The 20,870-nt window shown below is 36.8% G+C and overlaps 4 protein-coding genes across 5 annotated transcripts; 1 reads left to right on the top strand and 3 right to left on the bottom strand.

Annotated features, from left to right (window-relative positions):
- The first annotated feature begins 554 nt into the window (after positions 1-554).
- Positions 555-3,558, top strand: LOC109191629 (ETHYLENE INSENSITIVE 3-like 1 protein). Of its 2 annotated transcripts, none has more exons than XM_019342239.1 (2): positions 555-707; positions 1,270-3,558. In XM_019342239.1, the coding sequence occupies exon 2, from the start codon at positions 1,349-1,351 to the stop codon at positions 3,176-3,178; it is 1,830 nt and encodes a 609-aa protein (XP_019197784.1). In that variant the 5' UTR covers positions 555-707; positions 1,270-1,348; the 3' UTR covers positions 3,179-3,558. The 2 variants fall into 2 exon arrangements, with proteins under 2 accessions (XP_019197784.1, XP_019197785.1); XM_019342240.1 differs by lacking the exon at positions 555-707 and adding an exon at positions 913-1,182 and having other exon boundaries at positions 1,270-3,497.
- Positions 3,559-8,175: 4,617 nt separating this feature from the next.
- On the bottom strand, positions 8,176-13,080 carry LOC109191634. Its single transcript, XM_019342247.1, has 6 exons — positions 12,655-13,080; positions 10,402-11,478; positions 10,234-10,305; positions 9,910-10,124; positions 9,252-9,475; positions 8,176-9,161 (listed from the first exon to the last, which is right to left on the bottom strand). Exons 2-6 carry the CDS (start codon positions 11,399-11,401, stop codon positions 8,492-8,494), a joined length of 2,181 nt encoding a protein of 726 aa, XP_019197792.1. The 5' UTR covers positions 11,402-11,478; positions 12,655-13,080; the 3' UTR covers positions 8,176-8,491.
- A 1,511-nt stretch (positions 13,081-14,591) lies between these two features.
- LOC109191635 lies at positions 14,592-17,215 on the bottom strand. The gene is made up of 3 exons (XM_019342248.1): positions 16,876-17,215; positions 15,367-15,694; positions 14,592-15,015 (listed from the first exon to the last, which is right to left on the bottom strand). Exons 1-3 carry the CDS (start codon positions 17,030-17,032, stop codon positions 14,805-14,807), a joined length of 696 nt encoding a protein of 231 aa, XP_019197793.1. The 5' UTR covers positions 17,033-17,215; the 3' UTR covers positions 14,592-14,804.
- Positions 17,216-18,053: 838 nt separating this feature from the next.
- Positions 18,054-20,051, bottom strand: LOC109191636 (60S ribosomal protein L30-like). The gene is made up of 5 exons (XM_019342249.1): positions 19,934-20,051; positions 19,735-19,840; positions 18,590-18,691; positions 18,405-18,473; positions 18,054-18,310 (listed from the first exon to the last, which is right to left on the bottom strand). The coding sequence occupies exons 1-5, from the start codon at positions 19,952-19,954 to the stop codon at positions 18,270-18,272; spliced, it is 339 nt and encodes a 112-aa protein (XP_019197794.1). The 5' UTR covers positions 19,955-20,051; the 3' UTR covers positions 18,054-18,269.
- Positions 20,052-20,870: the final 819 nt, after the last annotated feature.

Raw genomic sequence — 20,870 nt, 5'->3', positions numbered from 1 at the left:
ATTTCAAAGAAATCATAATGTCATCAAACATTATAATCACTTACATACATATTATAATATATATATTTTTTAGAAGACATATTATAATATATAATGTAAATTATGCTATAATTTTTTTTAATTACATTTTCAATTAGGATGTCACATTACACATCCCTTTTCTCCATCTTCTTCCAACTTGATTTGTAATTACTCAAATACACATGAAATATTATATGTAATTGCATTTAACCAAAAAAAAAAAAAATATTTTAAATTTCACTTTGTTCAACGGTAATTTTATTAATAAAATATTAACTATATATGATTGTGACAGATATAATATTACTTTTTCATTTTTAGTACTACTGACTCTATTAAAAATATAATATTACTTATTTAACAAATTTTGACCGTTGATAATATTATTCCAAAAATTTTAAACGGTAGTAATAATTAGGATTAGATATTTCGAGGATACAGACCATAAATTTTTGCACACTTAGTTTATTACCATTTTCTTACATTTTGTTTTGCTATTTATGAGAGTCTGAGATAATAAACAAAGCATCATCATCAGTGCGAGTGTAACTTCCATTTCTCTGAACCTTCTTTCGTGTGTGTACTTTTCTCTCTCTATCCTCTGAAGTCTAGAGAGTCAATTATTCTCAAGGAGAGAAGAGTTGAACAGACTGTTGGAAGAGAGAAAAAACCCAGAAACCTCTGAGGTACATAAGATTTTCTTGTATTTGTCTTTTCCTTTTTCCATGATCAAAGCTGGGATCTTTTTGTGTTATTGTTTATGTCTTTCAGTTTGTTCTTGGCGGGTTGGGGTGGGAGGGGGGTGGGGGGAGTTTCTCATCAAACCCAGAGTGTTTGAATTATTAATCTTTAAGATTTGTGGGGCGGGCATATCTGTGTTGTTTTTAATGTCAAGATTTCACCTTTTTGCTTCATTGAATTTATTGTTTTGGCTTTGTTTAATTCAAACACCAGAAGAAACTTGTGGTTTTGTTCTGTTCTGATTCATCTATATGTTTTTAATGGCTGCTTCTGGGTTCAAGTTTTTTTCTCTTTTTTCTATGAATTCTGGGAAGTTTGGAGTTCTTTTGATGGGTGGGGTTCAATCACAGATTTTATGATTGTATAAAGCAGTAAAGCTACCTTTTTCTCTGTCTGATTTTGGTTGAATTATAGTATCTGGTGTGATCTTCATTGTTTTCTTTTCAATTCAACTATGGTTTATGTATCCTTTTCTGTTTGATAAACTGAATTTTGTTTTTTTTTTAGGCACTGAATTTGCAGGTTTGGTTGTTGAATCCCAAATTCCCAATTGTGTTCTTGGATTTAGAGGCTGCTGGGATTGAAGATGATGATGTTTGATGATATGGGGTTCTGTAATGATCTTGATTCCTTCCTGGCTCCTCTGAAAGAGCCAGCTGATATGGTTGCTCCACCGCCCGGGGCTGAGCCCGAGGCGGCGGTGGTGGTGGAGGTGGAGGATGACTATAGCGACGATGAAATGGATATGGAGGAGCTGGAGAGGAGGATGTGGAGGGACAAGATGAAGCTGAAACGTTTGAAGGAGATGAGCAAGAGTAAGGAGGGCGAGGGCGAGGATGGGGCTAAACGGGAGACGAACAAGTCTCAGGAGCAGGCGAGGAGGAAGAAGATGTCGAGGGCTCAGGACGGGATCTTGAAGTACATGTTGAAGATGATGGAGGTGTGCAAGGCTCAGGGGTTCGTTTACGGGATCATCCCGGAGAAAGGGAAGCCGGTGAGCGGGGCGTCTGATAATTTGAGGGAGTGGTGGAAGGATAAGGTGAGGTTTGATCGGAATGGCCCGGCTGCAATAGCCAAGTACCAAGTGGATAATGCTATCCCGGGGAGGAACGAGAACTCGAGCCCGGTTGGGCCTATTCCCCACACCTTGCAGGAGCTTCAGGACACCACGCTTGGCTCGTTGCTCTCGGCTTTGATGCAGCATTGTGACCCCCCTCAGAGACGGTTCCCTTTGGAGAAAGGCGTTCCACCGCCCTGGTGGCCTACCGGGAGCGAGGCGTGGTGGCCTCAATTGGGTTTGCACAAGGACCAAGCCTTTCCCCCGCCTTACAAGAAGCCACACGACCTCAAAAAGGCGTGGAAGGTCGGTGTTCTCACCGCTGTCATCAAGCATATGTCCCCCGATATCTCCAAGATTCGCAAGCTCGTAAGGCAGTCCAAGTGCTTGCAAGACAAGATGACCGCCAAGGAGAGTGCTACTTGGCTTGCCATCGTTAACCAAGAGGAAGCCTTGGCTCGGGAGCTTTACCCCGAGAGGTGCCCGCCCCTATCCTCGACCGGTGGGAGTGGGATGTTTTCTGTGAACGATAGCGGTGAGTATGACGTTGAAGGGGTCGATAACGACCCCGACTTCGATGTTCAAGAGCAAAAACCAAACAACATCAATTTGCTGAGTATGGGTGTTGAGATGTTCAACAACAAGAGGAAGCCCGGGAATGAGCTGCCCATTTTGTTGGATCATAGGATCTATACTTGCGAGTTTCCTCAATGCCCTCACCGAGAGCTCGGGCTCGGGTTCGAGGACAGATTGGCTAGAGACAATCATCAATTAACTTGCCCTTACAGAAACTCTGCTCAATTCGGGGTTTCGAACTTCCACATGAATGAAGTCAAGCCCGTGGTGTTTACTCAACAATTTGTGCAGCCTTCAGCTGCTGCTGCTGCTACTGCTACTGCTACTGCTGCTCCACCCGTCAATCCAAGCCCGCCTTCCTTCAATCTCTCGGGACTCGGTGTTCCAGAAGACGGGCAAAGGATGATCAACGATCTCATGTCGTTCTACGACACAAACATCCAGGGGAACAAAATCTCGAATCCTAGGAACTCTGGACCTGCTAAAGAACAACCTCTTCAACAAACCAACATTCAGTGTCATCAGGGCGGTTTCCTTCAAAACCAAGGGATCATCCCGGGGAATATCTTCCAGGAGAGCAACATTTCCTCGACTCGTCCCATGTTCACATCGGGAGACCAGTTCGAGCAGCCCAAGGCTCTGAACTCCCCTTTCAACGTCAGCTCCATCGAGACACTCCCCTTCATGTTTGGCCCTCCCTTCAACCTCCCACCCTCCGATTACTCTGAAGGCTTACTTGGCGTTCCACCCCTGCCAAAGAAAGACATCCTCAGCTGGTACTAGGTTGTCTGCAGCCTCGCCTCGCCTCACCGCTCTATGGACCAAGAACGCAACTCGATTTGGTCTGCCATTTTCAGGTCCAAAAACACCTTACAGCTATGCCATTTCCATTTCCATTTCCATTTCCCATATAGTTATAGAAAGTCAAAGGGTTATATTGCATGGAGAATATAATTCTCTCTTAGATTTGCTAAACTTATTATAGGTCTTTAATAAGTTCTATTTTTGATCTTCCATATAGGAACTTTTATTATTATAATTATTGTTATGTGTAATCTGTCAAGCAAGCAAAGGGCAGTGCAAAATATGCCTTTGTTATATCTATTGTATCTTTTTATAAGTTGGTTGGTTATGTTTGAATGTTAAAAATCTGTTCTTCTGAATCTTTCCTTTCAGTTTTATGTTTTTCATTTTCATGCATGAAATCTTGGTACCCCCCAGTGTTGTCTCATGGTAAAAATCTGAAATTAACTGCGGGTTAATCGAGTTTGATCAGGATTAAATTTACCTACAACTTTTACAATAACGCTATCTATGTTTCATATGTGTATGTATATATGATAGAGACATTAAATTCGAACCACTGATCGAGAAACATGACAAGAACATAAAAAGGAAGTCATTCAAAATTAATTACAATGATAATATGGTTTACATACTAGGAATATTCTTAATTAGGTAAGTTGAATTAGATAATGCCCCTTTCATTAGTTTGATGATAACTACATAGCCATCCTCAAAGGATGGCAGTTGATTGTCTCTTTATGAAGGAAAGAAATCTTGGTACTATATTTGCTATGTCCCACTCTTTTAGGATGGTACATTGCATTGTCACACTTCTTCTTGTTGTGTTCCCCATCTAACAATTATATGTCCAAATTCTTTCCCCCACAACACCTCCCCCCTCCCACCCCCCACCCCTAAGACCCTCTTTTTGTGCCAAGAGAAAAGGGGGTGTGATATTTTTTAAAAAAAAATTATTTATTTCTTACGATGATAAGTTATATGTTCTTGATGTGATTGAATAGATCAGATATATTGTGTTAGGTTTAAACTTTAAGTACGCTTTATAATCTTACTTTTACTTAACAATTTGCATGTTTTGAACTCAGCTATAACAAATGTATTTTGCACTATTTTCGTTTTCTTGAATCAATCAAAAAGTTTTTTCTTTGACAGTCGTTTGGTTCGTAGAAAAAGAAAATTGTTTCCTCCATAATCTTTTATAACTGTAAATTCTCATGTTTGAGTATCTTAGGTTTTACAAATTCAGTGTGAAATTTTACCGACTAAATAATGGGATATGAAATCATCTGTTATTATTCCTTTCTCACTGATTTTAAATTTCATTCGTCGTATATTTCTTTTGCGAGATAAACATGTTATAAGCTTTGAAAAATACACAATTTTTGCCAAGGAATTCAACACTAATAATTCTCCCTTTTACCAAAGAAAAATAATTTTGGTTTTTTTAAGGTATATTACCCCACCTATCCATCAATCAGAAATGACAAGTGAATAGGAAATTATTTGACTTGAACAATACACATTAGTTGGATAGCTTAGAAAAAGAGAGAAATTATTGGTGACTTTGAAGAGATGACTAAGACTTATCCATTTGTTCTCATCCTTAATCATTATAACATCCTCAACCATGTGCTTCTCATTGTTTAATTCTCAAGTCAATAGTGGAGAAGACTCTTGGTGGGCTCCATTAATGGCCATCTTTTTAGACCCCCCTCCCCCCCCTCCCTTACATGTTGCCATGCTACATACCATCCCCAACTTATTATTACCAACCATAATTACACTCATAATAATAATTAAGGAGTTTCGATCTAATTAAATTACTGTGATTTAGTATTGGTTCTTTTTTTATTTTAGATATTATAAATACTTATTTTTATAATACTCGATGTAACCAGACATAACATACATTATTGTATTTAGTATAAAAGGTATTAGTGATGAGTGTTGAATGCTGACCAACATCTTAAATATTTGGTTAGAGTTTGGCTAAAACTAACATTCAATGCAACAGGAGGACCTTGAATGATTTTAATTAGTATAAAACAATCACTAATAATTATTATAGATATTACAAAGTATTTACAAAATTAATAACAAATGATAAAATATCACTTTCTTAATAATTAGAAAAATCTGTGGTCACTGTTCGATGTTATACACATGATAAACTTCGCTTCTGTGTAATGACCTGTAAATTACACATGAGAGATAACTGCATTATAAAAATTATGTAGGATTGACTCAACTTAAAGAGTGTTAGATGATAAATATCTTTGGCACATATTAATTAAGATTGTATCTTATTTGAAATTGTCTACAGTAAAAATATAATCAATCAATTTTTTTTAACCTCGTACTGAAAATTAAGATTTACCGACTTGACAAAACTTTTGTCGTCACGTGAGAAGGGTTTTGTTGGTGGCACCTGTTAAGAGATAGCATGCACCTGGACAATTTTCACATGTACACCAGATCCAATACAGCTATTCCAAGTGGAATATATATTTTACTTAATTATTCATTTCTGTATTTTACTTAATTAATTATTCATTTCTATATCTATTGCGCATGCATATTGAACAAGAACTTTAATTAATTATGTTGGAAGAGAAGTTTGTAATGTGTTGAATTTAAGAATGATTCTCTATTTTTTTTTTTTTTTTTTTTTTTTTTGTTGAAGGTCAACCAATGGGTTGTATTCATAGATAAGCTGAAATAGCATCAGGTGAGATAGTATCCCAATACATAGCTGTATCATACTGAAAAGCTGTAGAAGCTAAACTATGTGCTAAATAATTCTGCGATCTAGGAATGAAATTAACATGACTATAATTAAAAGTAGATAAATAGTTCCTGCATCCATCAATAGCATAGCCAATATATGATCGTGACAGCAGTTGTGGTGTGGTTAAGTAACTTTGAAGTGTCTGGCAATCAGTAAATAGCTCTATATTTTGCTCTCCACGTTCGCGTAACCAAGATAGGGCCTCCTTAAATGCATACGCCTCGGCCATTAGTGGGGAAAAACAATGTGGCAAGGGTGCACTGTACGCCGAGATAAACTGACCACCTGGTCCTATTAATACCGCTCCTACCGTTGCTGTATTGTCCGCATGATGATATCCGGCATCGACATAGCATTTGGGCGTTAATTGTGTTGGAGCGTGGTGTAGCATAGTATGGTGGACAGCATGGCTCACGGCCAAACCGTGATTTTCTCCTTCGGCTCCCTGGGCAGCAGTCAGCGCTGCAGTGGCGCTGGTTGGCGCGGGATTTGTCTCCGCCCTTGGCACTTCTCCGTGTACATGACGCCATGCAGCGAAATCGGCCTGGGCCGTGGCTACCAACCGTCTTGGTCGGGGCAAACATGCTTCCCAAACCGCACCATTCCGAGCTCTTCATAAATGGTAAATAATTGCAGCTGCGTAGGCAATACCATCAGAATGAATATTTAACATTGCACTAAATCATTCATAAAAAATATTTGTCACAATATTTGGAGATGGAAGGTTAGATAGTGCCCAAATGATATTTGTATAATCACACAAAACCAATGCATGCATAATATCCTCATTTGCAACTCCACACATGGCACACACCGGATCAACCTCTCCTCTTTTTATACGTAAGTTGTTGGTAGTAGGAATTAATGTCGAGAAACACATGCACAGGGGATCTTCATTGTTATTTACTTTTATTGAAACTATTAGAGGTTTAATTCAATGAAAGTGGGTGTGTTAGTTTAATCAAATATATTACTGAACATATATAATATATAAAAATAAATGTGCAGTTTAACTATCGATTCAGACTTTTACTTGAGATAGAATATATCTTTCAATTTGATATTCATTCGATAAAAAGAAATTATGGATTACGTGTTGTTTGGAGCAGAAGAAACAATTGTGCACTTTGAATTGAAGTTACAACTATTGTGAAAAAGAGCACTAGGCAAAATATTCTCATGAGTAAAAGTCAAACTTTATAAGTTATAAAGTTTGACCCTGGCTGAATTTAGATTAAGGCAAAAAAGAAGGGTAAACTCCCTTTGACATGTTAACCACCATACTCGTATATAGTGACAATTTTTACAAACACGGATGTTTTTTGTATCAGATACAACTACCGGTATTTATCAATACTTATCTACACGATATCTAATATAATATACATGGGTGAACCCAATACATGCAAAAGGCACCAGGGCATAGATATGACCACGGTTCGGTTCGGTTCAAACCGAACCAGAATTGGAACCTTGGTCATGGCTACCAATGCGGCCATTTGAACTTGCTAAGAGCAACTCTAAGGAGACCCCATTTCGCAAAATATCAACGCCATTGCACCATCCCCTCATTTTTTGGAACTCCAACCCACGGCAAATCGCCAAATGATGAACAGTGCTACGCCATATTTGGCGCAACAATGTTCATCCACGGCATTTTCCTAAAAAAAAATTAATTCCTGTTTTGCCCTTACTTTTATTTGTTAATTCCTTTTGTATTCTTTATTTTGTTTTTATCTATTTATATATTTCGTTAAATACTTAAATATAAATATTATATTATTATAAATAAATTATATCATTTGAAAGATATCATCAAGACGATTAAAACGAGACTAATATTGAATATATATTAATTAAAAATTAAAATAAATCAAACATAATAACATCATAAAAATAATGTTACTAATTTTTTTTATTTTTTTTACATCACAAATTATTATATTTTATATTACACTAATTAAATTCGAATTAATAAAATTTTGAAATTAGAGAAACCATATTATTTTAGTGTAGAATAACATTTGATGTAAAAATTTGGTGTTTTGGTGTAATGAGTTGGAGATGAATACAATTTGGTGTAGAGAATATTCTCTTTGATGTGATATTTGTTAGAGATTTTTGGTGTTTTGGTGTTAAATGGGTTAGAGATACTCTAAACATGTACCAAACATTTGGTAAGTTGTTAAAGGAACCAAAAGATTGATTATTTAAGATGAATATATACAACAAATACAGTTCCCCACAATAGACCATAATCTCTTCATCACTATCTATATCTCCTTTTACAAGTTTAACTATGCCTAAAACATAATATATATGAATGACTATACTGAGCTCCATTATTTCATATCTTCAGTCAAGCAGTGATGTAAAAGCTCAAAATAAGTTTACCTCTTTTTATTCCCGCCTCGATCTATACATACGACATAATAATGATGGTTCGATTCGTTGTTTCCTGTATCTGTGCAGTCTGGTTTTATTAAGCATTCGATGCCATTTCATGGTTCCGGATCCTTCTCGTGAGAAGGAATGCTGTTCTCGTGGCTCATGATTTTCACTCGAGCATAGACACTTTTAGCGTCTTGAGTGGCCTTCTGGAGATGAGTGAACATTTTAACAGAAGACTCTGCGAATTTGGTTAGCTGAGCAAGGAAAGTAGCGAAGCTCGTTTGGAAACGATCATACCCTGCAATGAAGTCCCCCGAGGCATCGTCTCGTGGGGGAGGATTAGCACCCTTGGCTTGATTTTTCTCGTGGCGGGGCAAGAAACGAGTGACTTCAGCTGCTAAGCTCTTCGTGGCATCGACCACGTCTTTCGTGGGCAAAGACTCGAACATGTCCATCCAGACACTACATATGGCATATATCGGTGGACCGACCTTTCGGGCAGGTAGTAGCTGTTTCCTTTTCTTCTTGGAAGATTTGTCTTCAAAAAATACACACTTCAAGAGCCACATATGAATCGCTTCCACGTACGTTTTCTGAGCACCTATCCACTTCATAAAGCTCGAGGATAGCGAAATCAGCTCGTTTTCAAGGTCGATAATAGTCTCCCGGTGTGAATCTGAATTCATAGAGACCTTGATGTTCCCGGGGGAATGGGCTATCGATACAATGTGGAGCTGAAGTTTGTGGCAATCGAGCATCGTTTCCCACATTCTCCTTAATCTGGATAAAACCGAGGAGGCAAGTACAGTTCAAAAACTAAATCAGACTTCAAAACCTTACAAGAAAACCTCGAGTTACGAGGAGGCATACCCTTCAATCAACTCCTCGAGCTGAGGTTGAAGTTCTTTGTCTCTCAATTCCTCGATTTTCCTCGAGATGGAGTTGATTCGGTGGATGGCAACGCCAATTCTCGAGTGCAGATCCTTCACCACAGCGCGTACTTTATCAATCTTTCGTGAACTTTCTCCCTTCGATTCTAGCTGTCTAAGCACCTTGCGCCTCGAATCATATATACTTCTGACCATCTCACAAGCCTGAAATCAAAGAAATTTATATTTAGAAATGTTGAAAAATAAAGAGTTAGGTTTATCCATAGGGTTGTGTCTGAATAGGTAAATATATATGTATTATGTTTCTTTATTAGAAGCACAGAGATAATATAGAATCATATATTTTCTATATCTTTCAGTCTTATATACATTTTCTATTCTTCATTCTTGTTTCCGCCTAACTGGCGGGTGGTTGTTATTCTCTACCGGCTAGGCCATTCCATCTTCCAAATTCAACAAGAAACAACAAATGAAGCTCTTATGTAGATATACTAGTAAACAAGTGCATCTCGATTCTCGAGCATATATATATATATATATATATATATATATATATATATATATATATATATATATATATATATATATATATATATATATATATATATATATATATATATATATAACCAACATAATACCTTAACTTCGTCATAAAGCTTCTTCTCCCAAGCAAACAGCCGATCTAAGGTCGAAGCATGACTCCCCGAATTCATACAGAAGTTATCGAAAAGGTTATTCGAGACATCTTCAACATCGTCTGCTGAGTTCACACCGAGTGGATTTCTGGAAGACGAAGAACGTGATGATGCGGTCCGGTGCCAAGTCAGATACTTAATAGAGGCATGAGGAGGTTCTGAAACGAGAATAAAAGAATTCGGTGAAGTATATCAAAAGTTAACATACTTCATAGCTCGAGGCACGAAGAAATGCTACAAGTAATAGTAAATTACGAGGAGGCCCACCTTCGGGAACTTGGCTAGGATCTTCACTGCAAGAGAAACAAGATTTTAACAATGTTTTCGATATTAAACCACCTGCAAAGTAATAAATTGCCAAGAAAAGATTAGGAAAAAGGTAAATTTAATTCCTTATGTGCATTAATGTGAGAGATAAAGGAGGGGATGGAGTACTTTCTCTCCCGGGAAAAATTGGACGAAAATGGAATTTATTTGCTTCGAGCATCCGGGGTACTTCTCGTCCTGAATCCGACGCTTTAACGAAGAGGAGCTCGATATCTTTCATGCTGGAAAGGAAGTCCTTTGAAGCAACCTTATTCTCGGGATTGTTTTCTCTTCCCGGGGTCGTTGTCACACCGTTCCCGACTAGTCCTCGAGATGGACGTCTTAACGGGGACGGATTAGGTGAATTGCTCTCCCCGTTCAAAGAATTTGCAGCATTATCCATCGTCCTATTAACATTTTCGAAGCTTCGAACCAATGTTTCTGTAGGAGGGTCATCAAATTCATCATCCGACTCGTGTGACTCGACCCTTCTAGGGGAGGAAAAATTCGGTTCTTCATCTTCCAATAGAGAAGCCCCGTCATATCCAGTCTCGGTTGCATTCTCTCCCGTTGCTTCTTTCGGGGAAAAACGATTGCTAGATGCATGACCATGATCGAGACCGAAAAAGTCCCATTCTGGAGCTTCTAACGAGACGGGAGGGGCTTCTGATAGTGACGTTTCGGGCTTCCCGGGGCTCTGAGGGGCGTTGGAAGTAACGGATATAGTAACCGGGACAACGGGTATTTCTTCGACTTTCCTCGAAAACGAACCTCTAAACTTCATGTGATTTGCGTGGTATCTTGCAGAGGTGGGAGGCGAAGGGGACGGGAATATATTCCGAGATCCATCCACGCCTCGTGAGATAGACGGGGACGAGAACTGGGAAGGAGACTTTCCCCCGGGCAATGCAAGTGGCTGAGGTATAACATCGGTTGAAGTATAGATCGAAGCTTCGGGTTCAACGAACTTTCTTAAATCAGTTCCCGCGATTTTCAACGCCTCTATGTAAGCAATATGGGTAGCTGCTAAAAAACACCTGCCATCGAGTGCTTGTCGAACATACTTTTTCCGCTCACGACAGAGCTGTAACGCCTTATCTTCTTCGATTTTAGAACTCACACCCCCCATTAAACAACCCCGAAATAAACCACTCCCGCGTTGCAATTCAAACACCCAAAGATCATCAATATATTACCAATTCGATCCTGAACAAAAACCAATGCAATAAACATAACGGAAGCAAGATTTAGTAACAATCTCAGGCAAAATCACATAATGAAAAGACAAGGCTCCATTTGGCATGTTAGAATCGAAATATGCTGAAATGGAACGAGAGCCAGAATAAAATGGAAAAAGGACATATTATTCAATTAAAGTTAGCTTGATCATATAAGAAAATAGAAGTTTGATTCTTTGTTCAATGCTAATTTCCATTCCCGGCCTCCATATGGTGAAGGAAAAAATTGCACAACTAGGGTAACCCAACCAAATCGGTCAGACTATTAACTTGGTAACCACAGTGTTACAAGTTCAACTCCCAAACGGGAATGGCCTATTGGCCTTCTTGGTTTGATCCAGTCAGCTATAAGCCTATAAGGCTAGGATCACAAAGCGAGGTTTACCCAGAGGTTACAAGTTCAACACCCAACGGGAATGGCCTATTGGCCTTCTTGGTTTGAGCCAGTCAGCTATCGGGCTAGGGTCACAAAGCGAGGTTTACCCAGTGCACAACACCTCGAGCAGTGGCTGCGGGTTTCCATTGTCACCCAAAAAAACAAAAGTGCACAACTTAATGAGGATTCCTGAAGAATCTCAAATGGACATCCTAAACATGGAAAGTAATTAGAATAGCTTTGCAATTTTCTTTGAACCTGATTCATCTGCAGCAAAGACAACCTAAGCCAGAAATTCAATTTCCAAGTGTATTGTCCATAGGATGTTCATCAGAACACAAATCCTCAGAAAATGACAACAAAGGTTGCTCAACAGAGCAGACAAAGTGCATCAAGGCAGGGAAACAAGCAATCCTTCACAACAACTAAACCTAGAAACTCAAATCCTATGAAGATTCACATCCAATTCTGGCTCTTAATTCCTAAACAACCACACAAAAAACACAATGCCCAGTAAAACCCATCACATTTTCACCATACAAAATGTGAGTACAGTTAACCAAGAACCAAGAACTGAGCTTCATTCCAAACCTATCACAAAAGTGAGGGAACTACCCAGAGAACAGAAGGGCAATACCCAGACTTTTTTAAGGTTAAAAAAGATGCAATTCTTGAACAGGAAATCAAGATCAGCTCAAATCCAACACAAAGCTACAAACTTTAAGCAAATCAGCACCAATTAAAAGATTACCCAAGTGGAAGCAGTACCTGATGGATTGAAGAAAAGTGGAAATGGAGCAAAATCTTGGAATTCAGAGAGGAATAGCCCCCCCCCCCACCCCCCTCCCAGATAGTGAGACCCAGCTAGCTAGCCAAGAATATTTATCTTTCTAGAGAGATTCTTTAGTCTTTACAGATTTGGGTGTGCCCCATTACATGTGAAGAAAGAGAGAGAGATAGAGGAGAACCAAATCCATCCATCCATGCAGAAGAGAATATAGCAAAAGGCGTTGCAGAGCATACTGTGCTGAGGAGGAAGACAAAGAAGGTCGGTGTTGGACTGCCCGGGCCCCACTCCAGCCACCTAAAGTTCCACTTTACCAAATCAACCATCTCTAATGTAACCGTTCTTTCACTTCTTTGGATGGATGGATCTCCATCATCTTTTCACTTTCACTATCAATTCCACTTTCATTTAATTGGTGTTGTGTTCTTCAAGATTTTGCATTAGGAATCATAAATCCACCAAAAAGTTAGCTTTTATACCATATACCACATCTCTAATTTAAGATCCAAGAAAAAGGTTAAAATATTATATAATTAATATATAACTTACTAATACTCTCTCAATTAGTTCAGTTGCACACGGTTTTTTGATATATTTTATCTTTTTTATCAGTATAGTTTACGAATTATTATATGCGTGACGTTTACTTAGTACAAATAAATAATTTTTTTAATTTTCATAAATAAAATTGTTAAAGGACTTTTAAAATTCTCCCAAAAAAAAGTAAAAAATAATTTACTCTTTCTTGTTTAAAAATAAATAAATAAATTGGTGAATTGCACATGGTGTTGTACCATGATTATCAATTTCATGTGATGTGATACAACAAAGAAAATACGGACAAATACTCATGTCATATTTGTCTCAACTATTACACCAATCATTAAACCGACAACCACACTTGTAATATATTGAAATTTTATTTTTTTAGTATATTATATGTTAAAAAAATTAATTTTAGTATATTATAGTCGGTAGGTTTATTGTCAAAAATAAATATTTAGTACATTAAAAATAAGTGTTTAGTATACTAAAAATAAATATTTATCAATAATTCGTCTTACAAGTTGAACCATGATAGAGGGTATAATTTGACTTTTTACACCGCCCCAATCCTCCCAAATAGAAATTTTCTTTTCATCTTTAAAGCAATTTTTTAAAAGAAGAATACTACTATATTCTCTAAACAAAATGAATTTCATTTGAGGTGACGTGTTTAATAAATTGACTAACCAACTTAGATAATTATTGATTAAAAGACTAATTTAAACAAAATTTATCCCATCTAAAAGAGTGGTAGCATTTTCTTTTTTGGACAATGGACAAAATGCTGATAATGATTCTGCTTTCTGAAAGCAGGGATGTATTAGCATTATTAGTTCAGGAATCTTCACTTTTTTCATTGGCTAAATCCATTATCAGACTATGTAAAAATATTTAACTTAATTTGTTACATTTTATTAAATATTTAACTTAATTTGTTACATTTGACATAATAAAATCATGTAAAAATATATTGTAATCACAATTTCAACTTCAATATATCACCAAAATATACTTTTTTAAATTCATTTACTGAGTTCAGAATCAAACATATTAACTTGATATATGTATAATTTATGTCACTCGATCAGAATAGAATCAAACTACATTGTTCTTCTTGTCATCCAGTCTACTAAACACATTTTAAGTTTTTAACACAATTGACGATGAAAACTTACCACTACTACTCGAAGGTATGTACAAGTAAACCTTGCTTGTGTAACAACCTACAGAAAAACATAAAAGGCAAACCGCACTAAAAGATCTCGTGTTACAGACTCGACGAGAGGGTGTTGACAATAATCAAACTCGTGAATATTTCAGTACGAGAATTATATTTCACACACTCAGTCACTCCTTTCGAGATAATTACTTCATGAATATTGAATAGCTGAATTGATTGGTTGTGTTAGATTGATATTGTACACAAGTAGCATGCTGCTAACCCAACATAGTTGAATAGATATGGATGTTCATTAATAGTACAATGAACAAAAATTTTACATTGAACTTTCCATTACTTAAGGAGTTAAGGTTCAAATGTACACTAATTTTTAACACTCAGCAAGAAGAGGATAACACTTAAACCTCACAGTGCAATTATTTTTCTGTGTAGATGGTCTCCAGCAGAACCCGCTTCTCCATCATGATGGTGATCGTGGAATATGAGCGTTAAGATTCCAACCAAGCATAGAACCGAACCTACGAGGAGCTTGTCATAGCGCTCCACCCAATGGAACTTGAGCTGACTTGCACCGTAAAATGAGAGTGCCACCAGCGAGGTCATTACCGTTATGGTGCTGAACATTCAAATAGCATTCATGAGCTTCAGAAGTTTTCAGATCTCAAACAAGTGCACAGAGGGACTATAGGAAATTTCATGATGAAGCCAAGAAAAACAGACTAAATCCTAATCTAGTCATAGTGTTCTCAGAATACATATACTCTCGCAATTTGCAAGGCGCATGTATTTGTGAAGTCATAAAAAATATTTGAAATATTGCATTAGAGTTTGAACCACAAATATCTATTTCTGACAGTCTCTTGAGCCTGATTGTCATTCAACGATAAGATACATTTTGCAGTGTCAAAAACTACTCTAAAAGACTGTCAGAAATAGATATTTGTGGTTCAACAGCGAGAAGAACTACCTGAATAGAAGAACTATTATGGCAAGCACCATCATGGTAGATGAATTTCCAACAGCGAGAAATACAGGCAGAGTGGTTGCGCAAGGAGACAAAGCAGGCACAAGAACAAGCCCAGCCACAGCCATTTTTTCCATGGGTTGGTTGTGTGAATGGCTATGACCACCCTTTCCAGTGAGAAACAAGATGACATAACTGCCACCAAGAAATATGAGCAACAAAGAAGCAAGTTTGTGCACAGTTTCCTCCCCAGCAATAGTGTTTGATATGGTGATTGCAGTTATGCCAAGAAGTGAAGTTGACAATACGTGCAAAACTGCCCCAAGTGCAGCTGTAATAAAAGATGGAGTCACCATTATCATTACAACTAATAAGTAGAAAGAAATATTCAACGAAACTGAACTTCATTTATAAAACTCTTTTGAGGTTTAAGATCTCTATGTGTTGGAGGCTACCAGTCTTTGGCTCAAAGAATCAGGCATGAATAAAGAGAACATTAGAACAAAAACAAACTCAAAATCTAGAATGAATATTCCATACTCCATAGCATCGTGTTCCTCAAAGACATTGAAAATTCAGTCGCCATCAAAGCAAATAAGAAATTTGATTTGCAGATGATTGGTGGATTATGTTGCTGAACATTTAAATACAGATTGCACATATATGATGGATTGTGTTGTCAAAGATTTAAACACAGAATGTGGCATTTGACTATTAATATGAAATACACAACTCATCCCTTTTGATGAAAACCAAATAGATATCAGCTAGAGCAAGATTAGCTCTGGTGTTGTCTACAACTGATCAAGATAGTCTAAGGTTACGAAGGATAGTAACTATAAGATAGCAAAAACTTCCACCATTAAAAGCTAGAAAGTTAACCAATTATGCACTGCTGAGGTCCACCAAACACCTAAATACGCTCATAAAATAAGATTGACGTAAAGATGTTAGGATGAAATTCTTCCCTGATGGATAACTTTTGCATAGTATAACAACAGGCAAAAGAAACATTAAAACTTTAAGTTACATGTAAAGAGAAGGCAGAATATGGATACCATGTTAATATTAAAGCAATTCCTCTGAAATCACACACGAAAATAATCATAGTCCCTCAGCATTTGAAATTTTTCTAGTAAAAACCTCAAATCTGCTCATGACTAACAACACACATAGGCTAAAATGCATTTCCAGAAACCTGAGCATGTAACAGGGCTCACAAACCAAATCGAAGTTCTTCAACATAACAAAAAAACAATGGCCTAGTTTGCTCTAGATTTGATCTGTATTCCAAATTACGCAATCTAATCTCATCTGTATTTATTTACCATATAAATATAAATTTTGGAAAAATTAAAAATAAAAACGCATATGACAAATTTCCACTAAACATTTCAGCAAGCAAATTGACGCAGCCACGCAGATCTGAACCGTAAACTTACATGAAAACAAAAAATGCATAAAAAATTAGAAAAAAAAAAAAAAAAAACGTGTATGGGGGTGGATACTGACTGACGACGAGGGTACGGGAGAGAGTCCATTTCTGAGCGCGGCCGACGATGGAGAAAGGCAGCCAGTGGGTAGGAATGAAGGAATGCAGCAACGACACGGTGGCGATGCCGCCGATGGTGGACAGATCTCCGGCGGTGAAACCCCCTCCGCTCTCCATTTCTGTCCCTATATACCTTAAATTGAGAGCTGGGAAAGAGGATTGAGGAAGTGGAATTGAAATTGCACCAATTTGGGAAGGCAAATCCTTCGATTACCAATTTGCAAATTTAAATTCGTGAGAAATTAAAGACATCATTTCTCATGCCAAAATCTCGTATTTAATCCTCACAGTATAAATGTATCATATTGGCTGCTTTGATTTAACTAAAGGTTCAAAATAAACTATGTAATGTGTGAATCAACCTTTTTTTTTTGTTTTCTTTTTAGTACTACTGACTATTTTTTTTTTTTTTTTTTTTTTTTTTTGGTTTCAACCACACATGGTGGTCGAGTCTTTCTCTGTCCGTTTAACGGTCCAGGTCCACCCGGTTCGCTTCTAGAGACACAGAAGCTGGCCCAAAGGGGATCGTCACTTGTGGGGATCAAACTCGAGTTATCTCGAAATTCTCCCCCGCTACTGACTCTATTACATTCTAAGTGACGATCAAACTCGGGTTATCTCGAAATTCTCCCCCGCTACTGACTCTATTACATTCTAGTATCTATTCATCTATTATTTTCTCAACCTATTGAAATACAAAGAGTCAACATCGCCACGATTGTTATTTGAGCACAAGGTACTTAACAATCAACTTAAATTATAATTGTACAAAAAATTATACTCCGTAATTGATATTCAAATTGGATAATCAGATAATTATAATTACATATAAAATTTTTTTTTAACGAATTATAAATCATTAGTTACAAATCTTTTTTTTTAGTACTACTACTCTGTCACGATGTAATAAGAATAACTATTTTCTCAGTCGAATCACAAAAAATCAATACCACCCCCACTCAAACTCATAACCTCACAAATCATTCTACTCCACCAACTCAACCACCCCTATTAAACACATTAATTAATAACATTATTAACATGATTTCGAATTAATTAAAATGAAAAGATGCGAGGATAACTTCAAATCAGTAGAAGGGATTTCAAACATAGCAAGAGTAGTATGCAAAACTTGTGAAAACAAGAAAAACCAACTTCATTACATCATAGACAAAAACAAAATTCATAGATGAGACAAATCCAAAACCTACTAGGCATTCGCATAAAATGGTTTGTATAAACTACACAGTACACACTAACATTGTAGAACAAAAATTAGAATGACAATCTCAGTTTCTGGCGAAATTAAGAAATATCACATTAAGAGAACGGCAACCGCCCATTGACTGCTATCTTACTGCTCGCTCGGCAAGCTCTTGATAATGTCAGAGTCCCCTGCAAGGCACATATATAGAAACAAATACGTTAGCAATACACATTAAGTAATCAGCTCGTTTCAAATTCCAGATTTTAGTAAACATAGGCCTACCAGGGTCAATAATGCTGAGGCAACAGACTCTGAAGTATTTACCGCATGCAGTTCCCAAATCAACATTGTCTGAACCAACAATAAATTGATCAAGCATACAGTTAATAATCCATTTTCAAATTGAAAAAAATATTTAATCATCATATGCAATATACATTAGATCTTGAAGCTAAATGTAGACTTACTTCCGTTGTAGTGGTGAACGCCAACCTTCGCCAACATGGCATAGTACTCTATCTCAGACTTCCTAAGAGGAGGGCAGTTGTTGGAAATTATAATTAATTTCCCTGAGGAAAAAAACAATAAGATACAGAAAACAGAAGAGTTAATTAATAGTTATGTTTCAGAAACTTCACTAGTTTACTTGCACTAATTGCCATGACTATGGATCCCCACCGTATCAAAAACATTGATTTTACTACTACAAAATAATAATGAAGAAATATATACACATTCGTGTTTGTATACAGAAGAAACATAGGAAAACTTTTCAAGTGCAATGCAATGGAATGAAGAAGAAAAAAAAAAGATATCAATTGACCTATCGTGACAACATATTTCATTGTTGCAGCAAATTATTTTTGCCACAATAGAAATTACAGGGTCATAAGTTGACCGTGTGCGTAAACCAAATAGTGCAAGATAGTGTGAAGCAAACAATACCATAGGCTTTTAATGTGGGAACTAAGAGGTAAAACCTAAAGGCATTTTTCGGTTAAGCTAAGACAAATTCCAATATTTTGCCCACTCTAATACCCCATACTTCAATAGCAAAGGAGAATGACATAAAACTCTCTTTCCATTCTCATCAATACACTCCTACAACAAGGATCCACCACCACATACATCTACATAGCTCTTCGTGGGAAAGCTTGTTTGGCTAGGCTTAATCCAAAATCACCTTAAGTTTTCACCTTATAGTTAAGGATTTCCACATTAAAAATCTTTAGTGTCATCTACTCGTAACATTTTCATACACCATCCAATCTACACAGTTATTTTACGGCTTTATATATTTAACCTGACCCAGGGGAGAAAATTTTGCTCTAACATCACTAATTAGACTTAACTAGTGATCTCAACATACTTCAGTGCTCCAATTCAAAGCTTTAGCAATCAATTCCACAGACTACTAATTAAACAGCAAAACCCAAATATCTAATGCTAGAACAATCTGACATTTTAGAAAGTGAAAATAATCAATGCTCCAGAGTAACCATACAATCAACAAGTACGTACAAGTGACTAATTTTTTAAAAACATAACACTAAGTCCAAAATCGAAGCAATACCAAATAAAATTAAATTCATGTTAAAAGAAAAATGAAAACCTTTCGAGCTTCTGAGGGACTTGAGGACGGTCTTGTATCCCAAAGTGTACTTCCCACTCTTCATGACCAGAGCCAGCCTATTGTTAATGCTCTCATGAGTCTTCTTCTGCAAATCATCACACGAAACCAGAAATCATATCATCGATTTCTTAAATCTGATATACACATGCTAGCACACACTGAAGTGTGAAAAACTTACGGTCTTCTTGGCGGCAACCATGGCTGTGCTTTAGCTCGGAGGGCCGGAGTCAGATGCGATTCGAAGCGGAAGCGTCTAAGGCAGCGGCGAGGGAACCTTGAAATGGAGGAGTGGCTTCGGCTATATAGCAAGCCATTATAGGGTTTTGTGAAGGAAGACGGCATGTGGCTTGTGGGCCTGTAGTTTCTTGTTGGGCTTATCGTTTAAAGGATAGTTTTTTGCACTTTTGATCCCACGACTATAGTGGCACTATCAGAATTGATCCACGACTTTCAGACCTTGTAATTTTAGTTCACAATTATTGTTTTTTTGGCAAAAATGGTCCTTTCGATCACTTTTTCGTCAAAATTCCACCGGAGTAAAATTTCTTCATTTTTAAGAGGGCTAAATTTGACATTTCCCTTAACAATTCTTCCTAGATAAAAAACAATTCTTTATTTGCAAAATATGACCGCAAACAATCAGTAATACAAGCCTCTTAAACATGTCAACTTTAGCCTTCTTAAAAATGAATAAATTTTACTCCGGTGAAATTTTGACGGAAAAGTGGTCGGAAGGACTATTTTTGCCAAAAAAAACAATAGTCGTGAACTAAAATTGCAAGGTCGGAAAGTCGTGGATCAATTCTGATAGTGCCACTATAGTCGTGGGACCAAAAGTGCAAAATACTCGTTTAAAGGACATTCTCCCGCAAGTGCATTCTTTTTTGAGTTGTTATACCATGAATCGGGTTCACCTTGTAAGGTGTAGCAAATTATTATATGGATCATGATTTATATAGCTATGTAAACTATGAATGCAAAATACATTTTTAATATACTAAGCATATATTATTTATGTATTAAATGTACATTATTTGATAATATATAAAAAAAGATTATATATTTTATGTATACAAATAATGTATTTTTTATTTATGATTCACATAAATGTGTAG

This window comes from Ipomoea nil, unplaced genomic scaffold (genome assembly GCF_001879475.1).
Source record: "Ipomoea nil cultivar Tokyo-kokei standard unplaced genomic scaffold, Asagao_1.1 scaffold1708, whole genome shotgun sequence".
In the NCBI taxonomy this organism is placed as follows: domain Eukaryota; kingdom Viridiplantae; phylum Streptophyta; class Magnoliopsida; order Solanales; family Convolvulaceae; genus Ipomoea; species Ipomoea nil.
Note: the sequence above shows the minus strand (reverse complement) of the source record. Positions and strands in the feature narration are given on the sequence as shown.